A 16794-nucleotide genomic window follows, 5' to 3' on the forward strand; every position below is an offset into this window, starting at 1 on the left:
GGTTTTCTATTTGAATATATTTTAAAATGTAATTTATTCCTGTGATTTTAAAGCTGAATTTTTAGCATCATTTAATTTTTATAGATTTTTTAAATTAAACTTATTTAATAATTAAAATATTTTAATTATTTAATTGAATTTATATATTTTATTTAAAACTAAAAATATTTTTTAAATATTTTAATTATTTTAATTGATTTATTTAAAAAATTGTAATACAATAATTAATATAAATAATATAATAATAGTATAATAATTAAAACATTTTATATATTTTTAATTTTACATAATATATGTATCCAATGTATATATTTAGTTGTATTTAATATTTAGACTTACATTTTTCAAATAATAAATGAAAAATAAACATTACATATATTGCTTTATAAAGTGAACACGTGTAAAATGCAAAAAGCGTTAGGCGTTTTGCTATGCAAACTCGAGCTGCACGTTACGCTCCTCGCAGACTAGTTAATCTACTGAAGGAGTTCTCAACATCACTTTAAACACGGCCTGCCCCGGGACCACCTGTTTAAAGGAACAGAGGGTTGCTGAAGGTTTTTTTAGGCTGTGGGCTGTTTCTTGTCAAGCATCAAGACACCCAGGTGCTCAGTGCTGTATTTGTGCTCTGGGCTTTTGGACGCGGCTACGGTTCAGTTTGGCAAACGACTTTGCGGAGGTGTCAAATATCGAGAAGTCGTTTCAAATGCCAAGCTAAGCAAAAATCTTCCTTCTTTCTGAAGAAAAGGTATGCTGTTCCATCTTGGCTGTTATTTTCGTATAATTAGTCAGGCTGCGGATGAACAAACATATTCTTTGCCCCACATGCTTTGATAGTACTGGCTAGCTCGCGGCTGCGTTCATTAGCGTGAGAACGACACGCTATTATTATACGCGTCACTTCTTTGTTCATTTAGCAATTAGCCGTGTCCACACGTATTTTTACAAACCACTGATCCTTAAAACGAAATCAGTACTAAAGCCATTTCTTTGTTAGTTTCCAAAAGCTTTATAAAGTACAGTTAACCAGGATAAGCTTTCTAGCTTTTAAATACTCCGGTTATAATAATATAATAAACACCTTTCAAGCTACTTCAGAGTCACGTGAAGCTGAGTTATTACAGCGTTTCTGTGCTGCTAAAAACTACGAACGCGATGCTAGCTTAGCTAAGTGGTTGCTAGCTAGGCTATGTCTCTTAACCTTAAATACAAGCACTAATTAAGCTTGCTCGACTTCGCAAACACAATCAAATTACACTCATCCAGGTTTAACATGTTAAATAACTGGCAGCTTATTGCATGATAATGTTATGGAAACATTATATCAATATGAAGACTTCCCGAGAATTCGCTGGAATTCAATTATGTGGTAATGGTAAGTTAGATCAAATCATACAAGTAAGTTATATTTGGATACCTATGCGGACTCTGATTACAATCAGAATATTAAATATTAAATTACTCCCATGGATAATCAAAATAAAGCTTTTCCAAAGACATCAGTCTGGATGTTAATTAAAAATGCCATCAGTATAGGCTATGGGCTATATATATTGGTCATCGGAAATTTGACGCTGATATGGACAAGCATCCCATAATGCACCGGGCTCTTCGTCCTGGTCAGACTGTTCTCTGTGTTCATATCCACAGAGTCTGTTCTGCTCTGAGATCCTTATCAATCAGAGCTCAGTGAAAGACGGCTTTATTCAATAACTTCTGTGTAAATCTCTCCACTATCTATTGGCCACATCACTCCAAAACAGAGAGAAGGTATTTTAAAAGCCTGTTCTCATCCGTGACCCATTGAGAGCGCTGGACATGTTTATTAGACAGGTCACGTGACCCTCCGTCCCACTGCGTTTGGCTCTAAATGAAGAATCCTCCGTAGGGACTCTGTCCTGTCTTAGACGAGAAACATGCAGTATGCAAATGTAGAATGCTTTATGCACATGCTGTACATAATTAACATGCATTGCATTTTTGCAGTAGGCCTACTTATGAATGCAACAACGCATTAAATCAAACTAGTGCAGCTAAAAGCTCTGCTCAGGTTTGATACGTGACAGCGAGACCCGGTGCGCCTGGAACCCGCGGATCATGAACTCTGTTGGGACGCGACACGCCGGACCTGTGAAAATCCAGACACCTGCTCAGGAAGCCTCTCCTTCTGCCAGTTGATTTAGCCACTGAGGTGTGAAGCTCCAGTCGTCTGCAGTCGCTGCGTTCCTCTACATGAGTCACTTATGGGAAACTCGCACAAACATTGGGAAGAAGCGGTCGGGGGAAAGCGATTGTGCTGAATGAGAAAAGCCGACCCTTTTCAAGAAGTTACACATTTTACGAGCCCTTCGCAGCTTTCCCAAGCGGCTTTCTGCCCCCCTTCGAGACTCCACATTAGTCAATAACTTTCCTGATGATTTATGAGGCTGTTGCAAGAATCTGCTTTGTGTTTCAGACATTTAAAGACACTAGTCATAATCATGACCACAACAACATCAAATGGAAATGTTCGAGAAATTACATTGCTCACTTCGTTTTGAGAAAGAGCACTAACGCTGGATCTAGACGGCCAGATGATTGCGATGGCTTCATGGCATCGTGACGCTCCCGATTCAAGGGGCCAGACGCAACCGGAGCCGACGTTCATCATCATTTCTTCCCCGTGTGCAGTCGGACAGAAGTGCATAGGATGTCTTAATACAACAACTGATTTGTAATCAGAATGAAAACTGACCTGCGCATAACGAGCGGTTATTATCTGGCAGGCTGTGCGAATCGGTGATGTCCAAGGCTAACGGGAGCCACGGAGTCTGCTGAACATGGAAACAGATGAAGCTCATGGTGAGACTTGGTGCACTTGAGCGCAGCCTAATAAAAGTCTGGTGCAGGAAGCGCTGCGTTCATTACTCAAAGCCTTTATTGGGTCCCTGATGGAGCGCATCCAGATCTGGGATTTCAGCTCGTCTCTGCAGTCCAAACACTCTGAACTGACAGCCCTGAAAAAGTACAGAAAAAAATGAAACGCACAACCATTAGGAGCTATTTTGGCGGAGATGGTCTTTCTCCAACCATCTAAACAGCCAAGTTAATTTCCCTTGGTTTGAACAAACGCTGACCCTAAAGTGTTAAAGTTTGGCACGCAACATGTCTGTATCTCAAACTGTGCGACTTTTTGAGGAATTAATTTAATGCCTGACAGAGAAATGTATATGTAATATACATTTGGGGCAGATTTTTAATACTGTTATTCAGCAAAGATGCATTAAATGAATCAAAAGTGACAGTAAAGACGTTTATGATGTTGCAAAAGATTTCAATTTCAAATAATTGCTGTTCTTTTGAACTTTCAATTCATCAAAGAATCCTGAAAAAAAAAAGTATCCCAGTTTCCACAAAAACATGAAGCAGCACAACTGTTTTCAACACTGATAATAATCAGAAATGCTTCTTGAGCAGCAAATCATGTGACACTGAAGACTGGGAGTAATGATTCTGAAAATTCAGTTTTGCATCGCAGGAATAAATTACATTTTAACATATATTTAAATAGAAAACAGTTATCTGAAATTGTAATAATATTTCACAATTTTACTGTTTTTACTGTATTTTTTGATCAGTAAAAACAAAGACAGAAAATAAAAATCTTACATCTGTAGTGAAAATTCAAATTATACTTCATTCTTAGTAATTGCAAACATCTGAAAACCATTACTTGGGTGGATTTTAGAGTTTTGGGAGGGATGGCTGGATAAAAATGTTTCTAAAAATGAATAAAAGATGTAGAGAGCAGAAGAGAGATGCTTTCTGCATTCTTCCCCGTTTCAAAACAACAATTACACTGTCTCTACTGGAGTCTCCAGTTAAAGATTTTTATGTGAAATACAGTCTGTTTGCTGCAGGACACAGGAAACATTCCTCATTTCACATAGTGTCTAATAAATCAAACGGCCAATCGTTGCGATCACGACCTCTTCCTGCTCAGAAAGACAGACACTGAGCTTTTGATGAGCGTCAGTCCTCCCAAAAAATGACTGTCTCCAATTTTATAGCCGCCGCCGTCTGTATGACAACACGGTCCCGATCAGAGACACTGAGCGCTTATGACAGACCCCCGTTTGAATAGAGCAGATATTTGTGGAACGAGAAAAATGCTATTAAAATAGCTGAATGTAATTACGATACAGCAGCCAATCAGTGTGTGTTTAATGTCTTGTATTCTGGCGACGACAAAACGCAAAGATCCTTCCAGATGAAATGAATCTGATCAGTAACTCAAGACTGCATTCAATTATCACAACATCATCAAGAGCCGAGGAATAAAACTCTAACAGGACCTTTAATAACGTGCAGAGGAAATTGCACATTATCTGATACACTGCTGGGATGTTTTCAGACATGTGCTGGCATGTTCTATGATTATTGTTTGTATTCAGTTACAGATATACTGACTAGAAAGATGATCACTGGAAACATGCATTAAGATAAAATCCATCATGCACTTTGACGACAAAGCGTTTGCGAATCACATCTGATATTCCATCTATACTAACAAATAAAAGCAGTTCGTTAAAGAAGATCAGCTGTAGGTAATTGAAAGCGTTAGAGGAATCGTGTCACATTTACTCACCATCATGTCATTTCTAACTCGTACAGCTTTCCATTTTCTGTGCAACTCAGAAGATGTTCGGAAGATGTTGCTCTTTTCCCTACAATGTAAATGGAGATTTCAGAGCTGTGACAGAAGATTTTCATGCAATATTGAATTCGATTTCATTCACACAAAGCACATGGCTTTAGCAGACCTGGAATATAGTGCATTTGATTAGACCGCTGTTGTATAATGTTTCTATGATGCTTGATAACCTCAGATTCTTTAATATGCTTTTATAGGAGTTTTAATATATATAAAAACGAATGCATAATATATAAAAATTAAAGCATGTTGAATGCAAAAATATATGCATATATTGATGCATATAAAAATGGGTTTGCTGAGGAAAGGGGATTCAAGTTGAGCAGTGTTTAATCTACAAGGAACAAGAATACATTCTTTAAAGGAGAAGACCGTTCTAAATATAAAAAAATTACTAATGTAAAGTAAGGGGTGTTTGATGTGTTTTTCTTTAACACACATTTAGCAGATGGACACATTTTGAGTGTTGGAGAAGATTTAAACACATTTCAAACATGCTTACACTGCAAAAAATACAATACTTATTCAGTAGTTTTGCCTCATTTTCCAGTACAAATATCTGTACATTCTTAAATCAAGATCCATTTACTTGAGAAGCAAAATGACTTATCATATTGAATCTTGTTTTCTGAAAAAACTTAATTTAAATCTAAGTGCGTTTATGCTTGAAACAAGAAATTGGGGTCTGAAAAATAAACTTAATTCAAAGGGAAAACAAGATTATTTTTTCTTACTCCATTGACAATTTTTGATTTTGATCATTTTATTTATTTATTTTTCAGAAAACAAGACTTAATATCTGAAGCTATTTTCTTTCTCAAGTTAATGTATGTTTATGCAAAAATATATGCATATATTGATGCATATAAAAATGGGTTTGCTGAGGAAAGGGGATTCAAGTTGAGCAGTGTTTAATCTACAAGAACAAGAATACATTCTTTAAAGGAGAAGACCGTTCTAAATATAAAAAAATTACTAATGTAAAGTAAGGGGTGTTTGATGTGTTTTTCTTTAACACACATTTAGCAGATGGACACATTTTGAGTGTTGGAGAAGATTTAAACACATTTCAAACATGCTTACACTGCAAAAAATGCAATACTTATTCAGTAGTTTTGCCTCATTTTCCAGTACAAGTATCTGTACATTCTTAAATCAAGATCCATTTACTTGAGAAGCAAAATGACTTATCATATTGAGTCTTGTTTTCTGAAAAAAACTTAATTTAAATCTAAGTGCGTTTATGCTTGAAACAAGAAATTGGGGTCTGAAAAATAAACTTAATTCAAAGGGAAAACAAGATTATTTTTTCTTACTCCATTGACAATTTTTGATTTTGATCATTTTATTTATTTATTTTTCAGAAAACAAGACTTAATATCTGAAGCTATTTTCTTTCTCAAGTTAATGTATGTTTAAGAATTTTTAAATATTTGTCATTTTTTATACTGGGAAACAAGGCAAAAATACATTTATTTTTGCATTGTAAAAAAACGAATGTGTAAAATTGAGAAATTATCCATATATTCCCAAAAAACTCCACATTTAGTGATGCATATCAAACAGATCCCCAGGTTTCAGTCTTTGGTCAGGAACATAATGGGATTAAAGGTGATTAAATGTACCTGAGTCAGAAAGCAGGTGCTCAGAGCTTGGGTTTCTCATGTGCAGCGGTTTATTTTCACAGCTCTGCTGTGACATTTTCTTTCTGTCACGTCTGTCAGCTCTCATTAGAGCGCGGCCGCTGCCACTGTGCAGGCGTCTGCGAGTGGCCCACTGTAAACCGATCACGCTCACGGCCTGAAACGAACAAAGATCCAGTGATGCATGTCTTTTATCACTCTGGGCTGCTCAATGCTTCAATTATGTGAGCACATGCATGCAGCGAGACTCCGAGCACTCAGATTGCACAGTTTACATAACACTCATGTTCCCCTTCACACGGCACACAGCTCACACGTGACAAACTGCACAGCGCATGCAGGCTGGCCATGTTAATGGATGATAACGTACATTCTGGTTAACACTTTCTAAGCGGCCTGCAGCTTTTTGTAAATGATTATATGCACACTTACGATACTCATGGGCATCAACAAGAAATTAAAGTACAAAACTCCAGATCTTACTGTGCAGGAAAAACTTAAGAAACAACTGTTTGTGAATGTTTGAAGACAAAAATGACAATTTGCTGAAATTGTACTGTTACCCTCAAGCCATCCCAAATGTAGATGAGTTTGTTTCTTCTTCAGATTTGGAGACATTTAGCATTCCATCACTTGCTCACCAATGGATCCTCTGTAGTGAATGGGTGCCGTCACTCCTGGCCAAAATATGAGTTCATAATCCATAATAACGCTTCCTCCACTAAAAACAAATCCATCTCCTATGGTCCTCTCACATCAAAATCCAACCACATATTTGTTTAGAGCTGTTTTGGCTTGTAAATGGTTCTTGATCTGTGCAGATTTCTCTCCTTATTCGACCTTTTCACTGGAGAAAACAATATTATAGATAGAGGACCTGATTTTAGATGGAAACAATGGTTTGAAATTAAAAACATCTTGATGATGGATTTGTTTCAGCTTTTCTCTTCACAAGACATTAACTGGTGGACTGGAGTGGTGTGGATTACTTGTGGATTATTGTGATGTTTTTATCAAGTTACCCTCAAGCCATCCCAAATGTAGATGAGTTTGTTTCTTCTTCAGATTTGGAGACATTTAGCATTCCATCACTTGCTCAACAATGGATGCTCTGTAGTGAATGGGTGCCGTCACTCCTGGCCAAAATATGAGTTCATAATCCATAATAACGCTTCCTCCACTAAAAACAAATCCATCTCCTATGGTCCTCTCACATCAAAATCCAACCACATATTTGTTTAGAGCTGTTTTGGCTTGTAAATGGTTCTTGATCTGTGCAGATTTCTCGTTTGCTGCACTGTTGTTCTAGTTATTCGCGTCTAATGAATCGGAAGCCTCTCACTTTCACAGAAAATAGCACGGACTTCCGCGTTGCAAAGCAAGGTTGATACTTGAATTAATACTGCTGAATATATATATTTTTTTCGTATTTACAAAGCCAAATCAAATAAACGCTTGAAATGTAAACCAAACATTCACGCCAACATTATTCCGAATATGTGCAAAGATCCGACTGCCTCTGGAGCTCAAACGCACCGCTGTATCGCTTCCACCGCGATCTGGAATGGGAATCAGACTTTCACAGATAAGCAGATCCTCGACAGCGAGCTATAACTCAAAGCAGCGATGGCCTGACAAGCCCCGTATCCCTCCCGTGAAAGGCTGCACCTGTGGGACTCCGCTCGTAACGGCGGGGCGCGGGGGGGAGTGACGCCGGTGAACCGCAGCCCGTTTCACATGCGCGAGTCTGTTTGGCTCATCTGAAACTGATGGAGAGACCGCCAAGAGTCCAGGTCACCACCAGCGCACAGACTGCTGGGAACAGATAGCTACTTTAATGCCTCAAACGGACGACTGAGGCAAATGCTTACAGCAGCTTTAATAAAGCCCTGTGTTACAGTGATTTTACCACAAATAAAGGGTGTTTTTGTGCCTTTAAGAACAATTTAGCTGCAGTAAGAAGAACACCGTTACATGCGGCCTGTAACTTACAAAAATTATAATAACATATGTGACCCTGGAGCACAAAAGCAGTCTTAAGTCGCTGGGGTATGTTTGCAGCAATAGCCAACAATACATTAGTAACATATAATACAATAGCCTATATAATAATATATAATTGCATAATAATAAGCATTTTGTGGTTGTTGCCACATTATAAAAGCAATAAGTCTGAGGTATTATTATTATAAACAACAAGAATAATAATAATTATTATTATCTATTAAACATTGGTGTCGGTTTATTATTATCGCTAACAACACCAACAACGACATGTTCATTATGATTCTAAACTATTCAATTATTATTATAAACTATTGAGCATAACTACCGAATAGGCTAACTATTAATTATTATACAGTGGTGGCCAAAATTATTAGAACACCTGACAGATCTGAAAATATTGACCTTTTTGCCTCCAAAACATGATTTCATTTCATAATGTTCACGAAACATGCAGATGGTTGCTCTGAGCACAACAAATATCAGATGAAGCGAGTTGTACGATTTTTATCCATGACTTGGTATGTTTGCAGCAATGACAGCAGCACATCTCTCTGGCATAGTGTCAATATACTTCCTCAGAACTTTAACACTAATGTTATCCCATGCCTTCTGCAGCTCAAGCCAAAGGCTTTCCTTTGAATATACAATAGATCTGTCCAGTTTATTTTCCAACTCGCCCCAAATTTGCTTGATGGGGTGGAGGTCCGGACAGATCATTTTCAATGTTCCAGCAGATTCCTTCCATCGCAGGAGGTTCCGGCAATAGTTCATTTTATGGGTATTGTAATGGCCAATTCAACAAAAACAACTGAAACCTCTTAAATATGCCTTGGCCAACACTGTACATTATTATTATTATTATTATAACATAACTATTGAATAATAATAATCATATTAATAATTATTGTTAGTTATTATTATAAACAAACAATTGCACATTGGTGTTTTACAGCATATTGCAGCTGTTGTCACTGTATAAAGCAACATTAAGATAGAATTAGAATTATATATAGAATAGTATTTATAATCTATTGAACATTGTGAATATTTTGAACATTATAACCATTATACAAAAGCAAGTATCATAATAATAATAATATAATAATAATCATAATTATTATAATCTATTGAACATTGGTGTATATATTGAACATCCTATATATTGAACAATTATTATTATTAACTATTGAATATTGGTGTCTATAGGTGCCTTACTATTGAACAAAACTATCGAATGTAATTACTAAATAATAATAATAATAATAATAATAATTACAGGAACAGGAAATGTTATGTGCATTAAGCCTAAAATCAGCTCAGCTGTAATGTGTCAAATGTGCTAATCACGAGGCAGAGCTCGGACTCATATTAATGTAATAGTCAAATGATAGGCACACTGTGTGAATGAAAGCATGTGCTGTTAAAAACAGAGCTCTATTCTAAGACTGTCCCCCTTAAACCTTCAGTGAAGAGTTAGACAGCACATGTACTGTAAGTTAACACACGCAGCGCTGCAGTGAGGACGCTTAACGCAGTCAGCAGACCTGAGCTGTGCGTGAATAATAAAAGGAAATAAAACGCAGGCTGTCAGATCGCTTCAGCTCCATAAATCTCTGTCCATCTCCTGCGAGAAAAGCTCTGGGATTTCACATGGGCGAATTTACGAGGATCTACACATCAATACATCGAGCTTACGCCGAACACCTTGAACTATCATACAGGGTTTTACTGTGGGACGTTTATAAGGTGCTGACAGAAAAATGTGAACACATTAAAGGCATTTGGGACGGGACATCGGTATTATCTGTTTAAATGCAACAGGTCACTACAAGAAGACATCAGACTGGATTAAACTAAAGCAGAGCCGATGACAGACGAGTGAACAGGCCTGAATGGAAATGAAACCTCACCCGCAGCTTTCCTCAGCTCTCCTCATGATGAGTCAGGACAGAATCTGATGTTCACAATGCAACACCAGCATGCTGCCTACTTAAAGATAATGAATAAAAAAAATAATTCATTAAAATGAATCAAAATTAAAATAAATAGATTCACAGTGAATAGATTCAATGACCATCATTTCCGTTCATAAGCAATTTTGTTAAATTAATACGGAGTCTTCTAATAAGTCATTTAAAAACATTCTATAGGAAAGGGGAAATTAGCTCATTTAAATATTTAAATATGCAAAATGTAAAAGTTAATTTAAGAAATATAGTAAGATAGCCTTTTAAACCGAGTTGTGACTAAAAAATGATTAATTACCTAAAAGTTATATAAATAAGACAATACAGTCGCATTGCTAGGACTTTAAGAAAGGGAAAAAGAATTTGCTAAATATTTACATTTGTAAAAATGTAAATATAGTAAGAAAAATGTCACATCACATTGCATGTATAATGAAGTGAGTGTCGTTATCATCATCTTGGTTTGCACAAATTCTGGGTCATTTGTCACATTGAAAATGGAAAGTCAAGTAGAGCATTGCATGTCACACAGCGCTCTATGTTATTATTTAACAAGCCCAGATGTTATACTGATAATACAGAATCCAGTGCATACTACAGGTGCATCTCAATAAATTAGAATGTCATGGAAAAGTTCATTTATTTCAGTAATTCAACTCAAATTGTGAAACTCGTGTATTAAATAAATTCAATGCACACAGACTGAAGTAGTTTAAGTCTTTGGTTCTTTTAATTGTGATGATTTTGGCTCACATTTAACAAAAACCCACCAATTCACTATCTCAACAAATTAGAATACTTCATAAGACCAATAAAAAAAAAAATTTTTAATGAATTGTTGGCCTTCTGGAAAGTATGCTCATTTACTGTACATGTACTCAATACATGGTAGGGGCTCCTTTTGCTTTAATTACTGCCACAATTCGGCGTGGCATGGAGGTGATCAGTTTGTGGCACTACTGAGGTGGTATGGAAGCCCAGGTTTCTTTGACAGTGGCCTTCAGCTCATCTGCATTTTTTGGTCTCTTGTTTCTCATTTTCCTCTTGACAATACCCCATAGATTCTCTATGGGGTTCAGGTCTGGTGAGTTTGCTGGCCAGTAAAGCACACCAACACCATGGTCATTTAACCAACTTTTGGTGCATTTGGCAGTGTGGGCAGGTGCCAAATCCTGCTAGAAAATGAAATCAGCATCTTCAAAAAGCTGATCAGCAGAAGGAAGCATGAAGTGCTCCAAAATTTATTGGTAAACGGGTGCAGTGACGTTGGTTTTCAAAAAACACAATGGACCAACACCAGCAGATGACATTGCACCCCAAATCATCACAGACTGTGGAAACTTAACACTGGACTTCAAGCAACTTGGGCTTAGAACACCTGACAGATCTGAAAATATTGACCTTTTTGCCTCCAAAACATGATTTCATTTCATAATGTTCACGAAACATGCAGATGGTTGCTCTGAGCACAACAAATATCAGATGAAGCGAGTTGTACGATTTTTATCCATGACTTGGTATGTTTGCAGCAATGACAGCAGCACATCTCTCTGGCATAGTGTCAATATACTTCCTCAGAACTTTAACACTAATGTTATCCCATGCCTTCTGCAGCTCAAGCCAAAGGCTTTCCTTTGAATATACAATAGATCTGTCCAGTTTATTTTCCAACTCGCCCCAAATTTGCTTGATGGGGTGGAGGTCCGGACAGATCATTTTCAATGTTCCAGCAGATTCCTTCCATCGCAGGAGGTTCCGGCAATAGTTCATTTTATGGGTATTGTAATGGCCAATTCAACAAAAACAACTGAAACCTCTTAAATATGCCTTGGCCAACACTGTACATTATTATTATTATTATTATAACATAACTATTGAATAATAATAATCATATTAATAATTATTGTTAGTTATTATTATAAACAAACAATTGCACATTGGTGTTTTACAGCATATTGCAGCTGTTGTCACTGTATAAAGCAACATTAAGATAGAATTAGAATTATATATAGAATAGTATTTATAATCTATTGAACATTGTGAATATTTTGAACATTATAACCATTATACAAAAGCAAGTATCATAATAATAATAATATAATAATAATCATAATTATTATAATCTATTGAACATTGGTGTATATATTGAACATCCTATATATTGAACAATTATTATTATTAACTATTGAATATTGGTGTCTATAGGTGCCTTACTATTGAACAAAACTATCGAATGTAATTACTAAATAATAATAATAATAATAATAATAATTACAGGAACAGGAAATGTTATGTGCATTAAGCCTAAAATCAGCTCAGCTGTAATGTGTCAAATGTGCTAATCACGAGGCAGAGCTCGGACTCATATTAATGTAATAGTCAAATGATAGGCACACTGTGTGAATGAAAGCATGTGCTGTTAAAAACAGAGCTCTATTCTAAGACTGTCCCCCTTAAACCTTCAGTGAAGAGTTAGACAGCACATGTACTGTAAGTTAACACACGCAGCGCTGCAGTGAGGACGCTTAACGCAGTCAGCAGACCTGAGCTGTGCGTGAATAATAAAAGGAAATAAAACGCAGGCTGTCAGATCGCTTCAGCTCCATAAATCTCTGTCCATCTCCTGCGAGAAAAGCTCTGGGATTTCACATGGGCGAATTTACGAGGATCTACACATCAATACATCGAGCTTACGCCGAACACCTTGAACTATCATACAGGGTTTTACTGTGGGACGTTTATAAGGTGCTGACAGAAAAATGTGAACACATTAAAGGCATTTGGGACGGGACATCGGTATTATCTGTTTAAATGCAACAGGTCACTACAAGAAGACATCAGACTGGATTAAACTAAAGCAGAGCCGATGACAGACGAGTGAACAGGCCTGAATGGAAATGAAACCTCACCCGCAGCTTTCCTCAGCTCTCCTCATGATGAGTCAGGACAGAATCTGATGTTCACAATGCAACACCAGCATGCTGCCTACTTAAAGATAATGAATAAAAAAAATAATTCATTAAAATGAATCAAAATTAAAATAAATAGATTCACAGTGAATAGATTCAATGACCATCATTTCCGTTCATAAGCAATTTTGTTAAATTAATACGGAGTCTTCTAATAAGTCATTTAAAAACATTCTATAGGAAAGGGGAAATTAGCTCATTTAAATATTTAAATATGCAAAATGTAAAAGTTAATTTAAGAAATATAGTAAGATAGCCTTTTAAACCGAGTTGTGACTAAAAAATGATTAATTACCTAAAAGTTATATAAATAAGACAATACAGTCGCATTGCTAGGACTTTAAGAAAGGGAAAAAGAATTTGCTAAATATTTACATTTGTAAAAATGTAAATATAGTAAGAAAAATGTCACATCACATTGCATGTATAATGAAGTGAGTGTCGTTATCATCATCTTGGTTTGCACAAATTCTGGGTCATTTGTCACATTGAAAATGGAAAGTCAAGTAGAGCATTGCATGTCACACAGCGCTCTATGTTATTATTTAACAAGCCCAGATGTTATACTGATAATACAGAATCCAGTGCATACTACAGGTGCATCTCAATAAATTAGAATGTCATGGAAAAGTTCATTTATTTCAGTAATTCAACTCAAATTGTGAAACTCGTGTATTAAATAAATTCAATGCACACAGACTGAAGTAGTTTAAGTCTTTGGTTCTTTTAATTGTGATGATTTTGGCTCACATTTAACAAAAACCCACCAATTCACAATCTCAACAAATTAGAATACTTCATAAGAACATAAAATAGAATACTTCCATTCTAATTTATTGAGATGCACCTGTAGTTTCTTTCAAAAACACTGCAATTGTGCACAGAATCAGTCTGTGCAGTGCGGCAGCACAAATCAAGGTTAAGAGAAGCTGACGCTCCCCAGATAGGCAAAGCGTTTCCAATTGGCCGTGTGATTGGAGCAGTTTCTCAGACGAGAGCGTAACAGCTGTGATCCCCCAGAGAGCATTACCATCTAACACAACACAACACCCGCGCTGACCCTCAGGCCCCGCTAAACACCCGACAGTCCGCTGCAGTCCGCTCGTTCAGAACTGCCAGCATGAGCACACGTGTGTTTCTGAAACTACATCACTGCTGCTGATCTGATAGCTGTGCTTGATAAAGCTCAACATCAGTGCGTCTCACTCGAGGAACCGCTGGAGAATGAGCTCGTGAGCTTTATTTACATTGTGCTCTTCTGAGAATCTACAGCTCGACAAGTGACACTTTCTTACTAACAAAAAGGAACTAAAAGAATCATATTACCATATTTTGGACATGTACTATGACAATACCATGCAGGGCTTCCACACCTTCTGATCTAATCATTTTCATGACCTTTCTGTGACACACACACACAGACAGACAGACAGACAGACAGACACGCACGCATGCACGCACGCACACACACAGACACACAGAGAGACACACAGAGAGACACAAAGACAGACAGACACACACACAGAGAGACAGAGACACACACACACACACACAGACAGACAGACAGACAGACACAAAGACAGACACACACACACACACACACACACACACACACAGACACACTGACAGACAGACACAAAGACAGACACACAGAGAGAGAGACACACACACACACACACACACACGCGCACACACACAGACAGACAGACAGACACAGACAGATATTCAGTAATGATTTTTCCATACCTGAAAAAAATTGATTATATAGATAGATAGATAGATAGATAGACAGACAGACAGACACACAGACATTCATTCCAAGCTTATCAATATACAACCAAAAGCTAAAGGATAAAAAATTACAGAAAATAGTTAAGGGTTTTTAGTTTCTTGTTCACTAAAATAAATAAATAAAATAAAAATAAACAAGTAAATAAAACATGGTATTCACGTATACCATGACTTCTTTATTAAAAATCTTTAAATAAATAAATAAACAAATAATTGAATTTAAAATATTTTTCTTCTAAAAAAAAAATGAAATGAAATCCTCTAAATCCAAACAGAAATGGTATAAAAGTACAAAAGCCAGATATTACAACTGAAGAAATAAAGTATTACAGCATCAAAAAGAAGATGGGTTTTCATTACCCAACTTTTACCCCCCAAAAAATTAAGCATCAGAAACTAGTTCAACACATCATCAAAAAAGATGAAATTATTAAGTACTTCTTGTAACCGACTAAAAATACGAAATGAAACCGGTTTACAAAAGAGGAAACGCGTACTACTAGAGTTTAAATGAACACCAACTAAACAAAAAGCGTCGAATCCAGATTTGTGGCAGTCCACAGCACTTCCTGTCCAAACAAACCTGTAAACAGACGCAGACAGAGACTCCTCCGGCTCCTCCAGACCTCCTCTCGCTCACCTCAGCAGGCCAGGAAAGTCATCCCGTTCCTGCGGTAGGCACTCTGTCGGGGAACACAAGAGAAAAGCAAATCTGTTATGAATTAGTGCTCCAGCTCCACAGCGGCAGAAGGCCGGCTCTTGTTTTCCGGTTTCACAGACGACAAGGCCTGGAATGTGCTTTTTTTCCTCTTTAATGTTTAATCCAAGTATTTCTGGTTCTGCGGGTTACGAAACACCATCCTCATCTATTAGAAGCGCAGATACAAAACAAATGTGGTTAACAAGTGGTTTATGAATCTATTTGTGGAAAGGCATTCTGATTTGTTGAAGGCTCGACTTTAAAAATGTCACAGGGGTGTAATTGTGAGGGTCCACACGACTGCAAAGTAGTTGTTATATGGTTCACATATTTTATTTCTGAACCGTATAACAACTAGGTTGCAAATATGTTTTATGATTCAAATATTTTTGCCTGAATAATGTTTAAAATACACCGAAAATACATATAATCATACAGAAATTATAAACACTACCATTCAGAAGTTTGGGATTTTTAATGTCTTTGAAAGGTCTCTTCTGCTCACCAAGGCTGTATTTATTTAATCAGAAATGCAGTAAAAACAGAAAAATTTTGAAATATTACAATTTTGTCTATTCTTCTATGTGACTATAGAGTAAAATGTAATCTGTTTCTGTGATCAAAGCTGAATTTTCAGCATCATTACTCCAGTCTTCAGTGTCACATGCTCTTCAGAAATCATTCTAATATGCTGATTTGCTGCAGGAGAAACATTTCTGATTATTATCCGTGTTGAAGACAGTTGTGTGCTTCATATTGTTGTGGGAACTGTGATGCATTTTATTTTTTAGGATCCTTTGATGAATATAAAGTTCAAAAGAACAGCATTTATTTGAAATAGAAATCTTTTGCAACATTATTAATGTCTTCACTGTCACTTTCACTTAGATTAATGCATTCTCCTTGCTAAATAAAAGTATTAATTAAACTTTTTAACAGCAGGGTATTTTTCTGAAAATTGGTTGGCAGCATGGCTTTCATTTATTTTGTGTTGATTTATTTTATTATAACTATTCCTTTATTA

At 36.5% G+C, this 16794-nt stretch overlaps 1 protein-coding gene across 1 annotated transcript in view; it reads right to left on the reverse strand.

The window, feature by feature from the left end:
- Nucleotides 1-16794, reverse strand: part of LOC107720300 (uncharacterized) — a 120377-nt gene that overhangs the window by 9409 nt on the left and 94174 nt on the right. Inside the window, exons 13-15 of the mRNA XM_016527984.1 lie at nt 6319-6493; nt 4628-4706; nt 2531-2996 (exon numbers count right to left, since the gene is read on the reverse strand). Coding sequence (XP_016383470.1) covers nt 4630-4706; nt 6319-6493 — 252 coding nt within the window. The 3' untranslated portion in view covers nt 2531-2996; nt 4628-4629. The remainder of the gene's footprint in view (nt 1-2530; nt 2997-4627; nt 4707-6318; nt 6494-16794) is intronic.

This window comes from Sinocyclocheilus rhinocerous, unplaced genomic scaffold (assembly GCF_001515625.1).
Source record: "Sinocyclocheilus rhinocerous isolate Xijiao unplaced genomic scaffold, SAMN03320098_v1.1 scaffold3438, whole genome shotgun sequence".
NCBI classification, from domain to species: Eukaryota; Metazoa; Chordata; class Actinopteri; order Cypriniformes; family Cyprinidae; genus Sinocyclocheilus; species Sinocyclocheilus rhinocerous.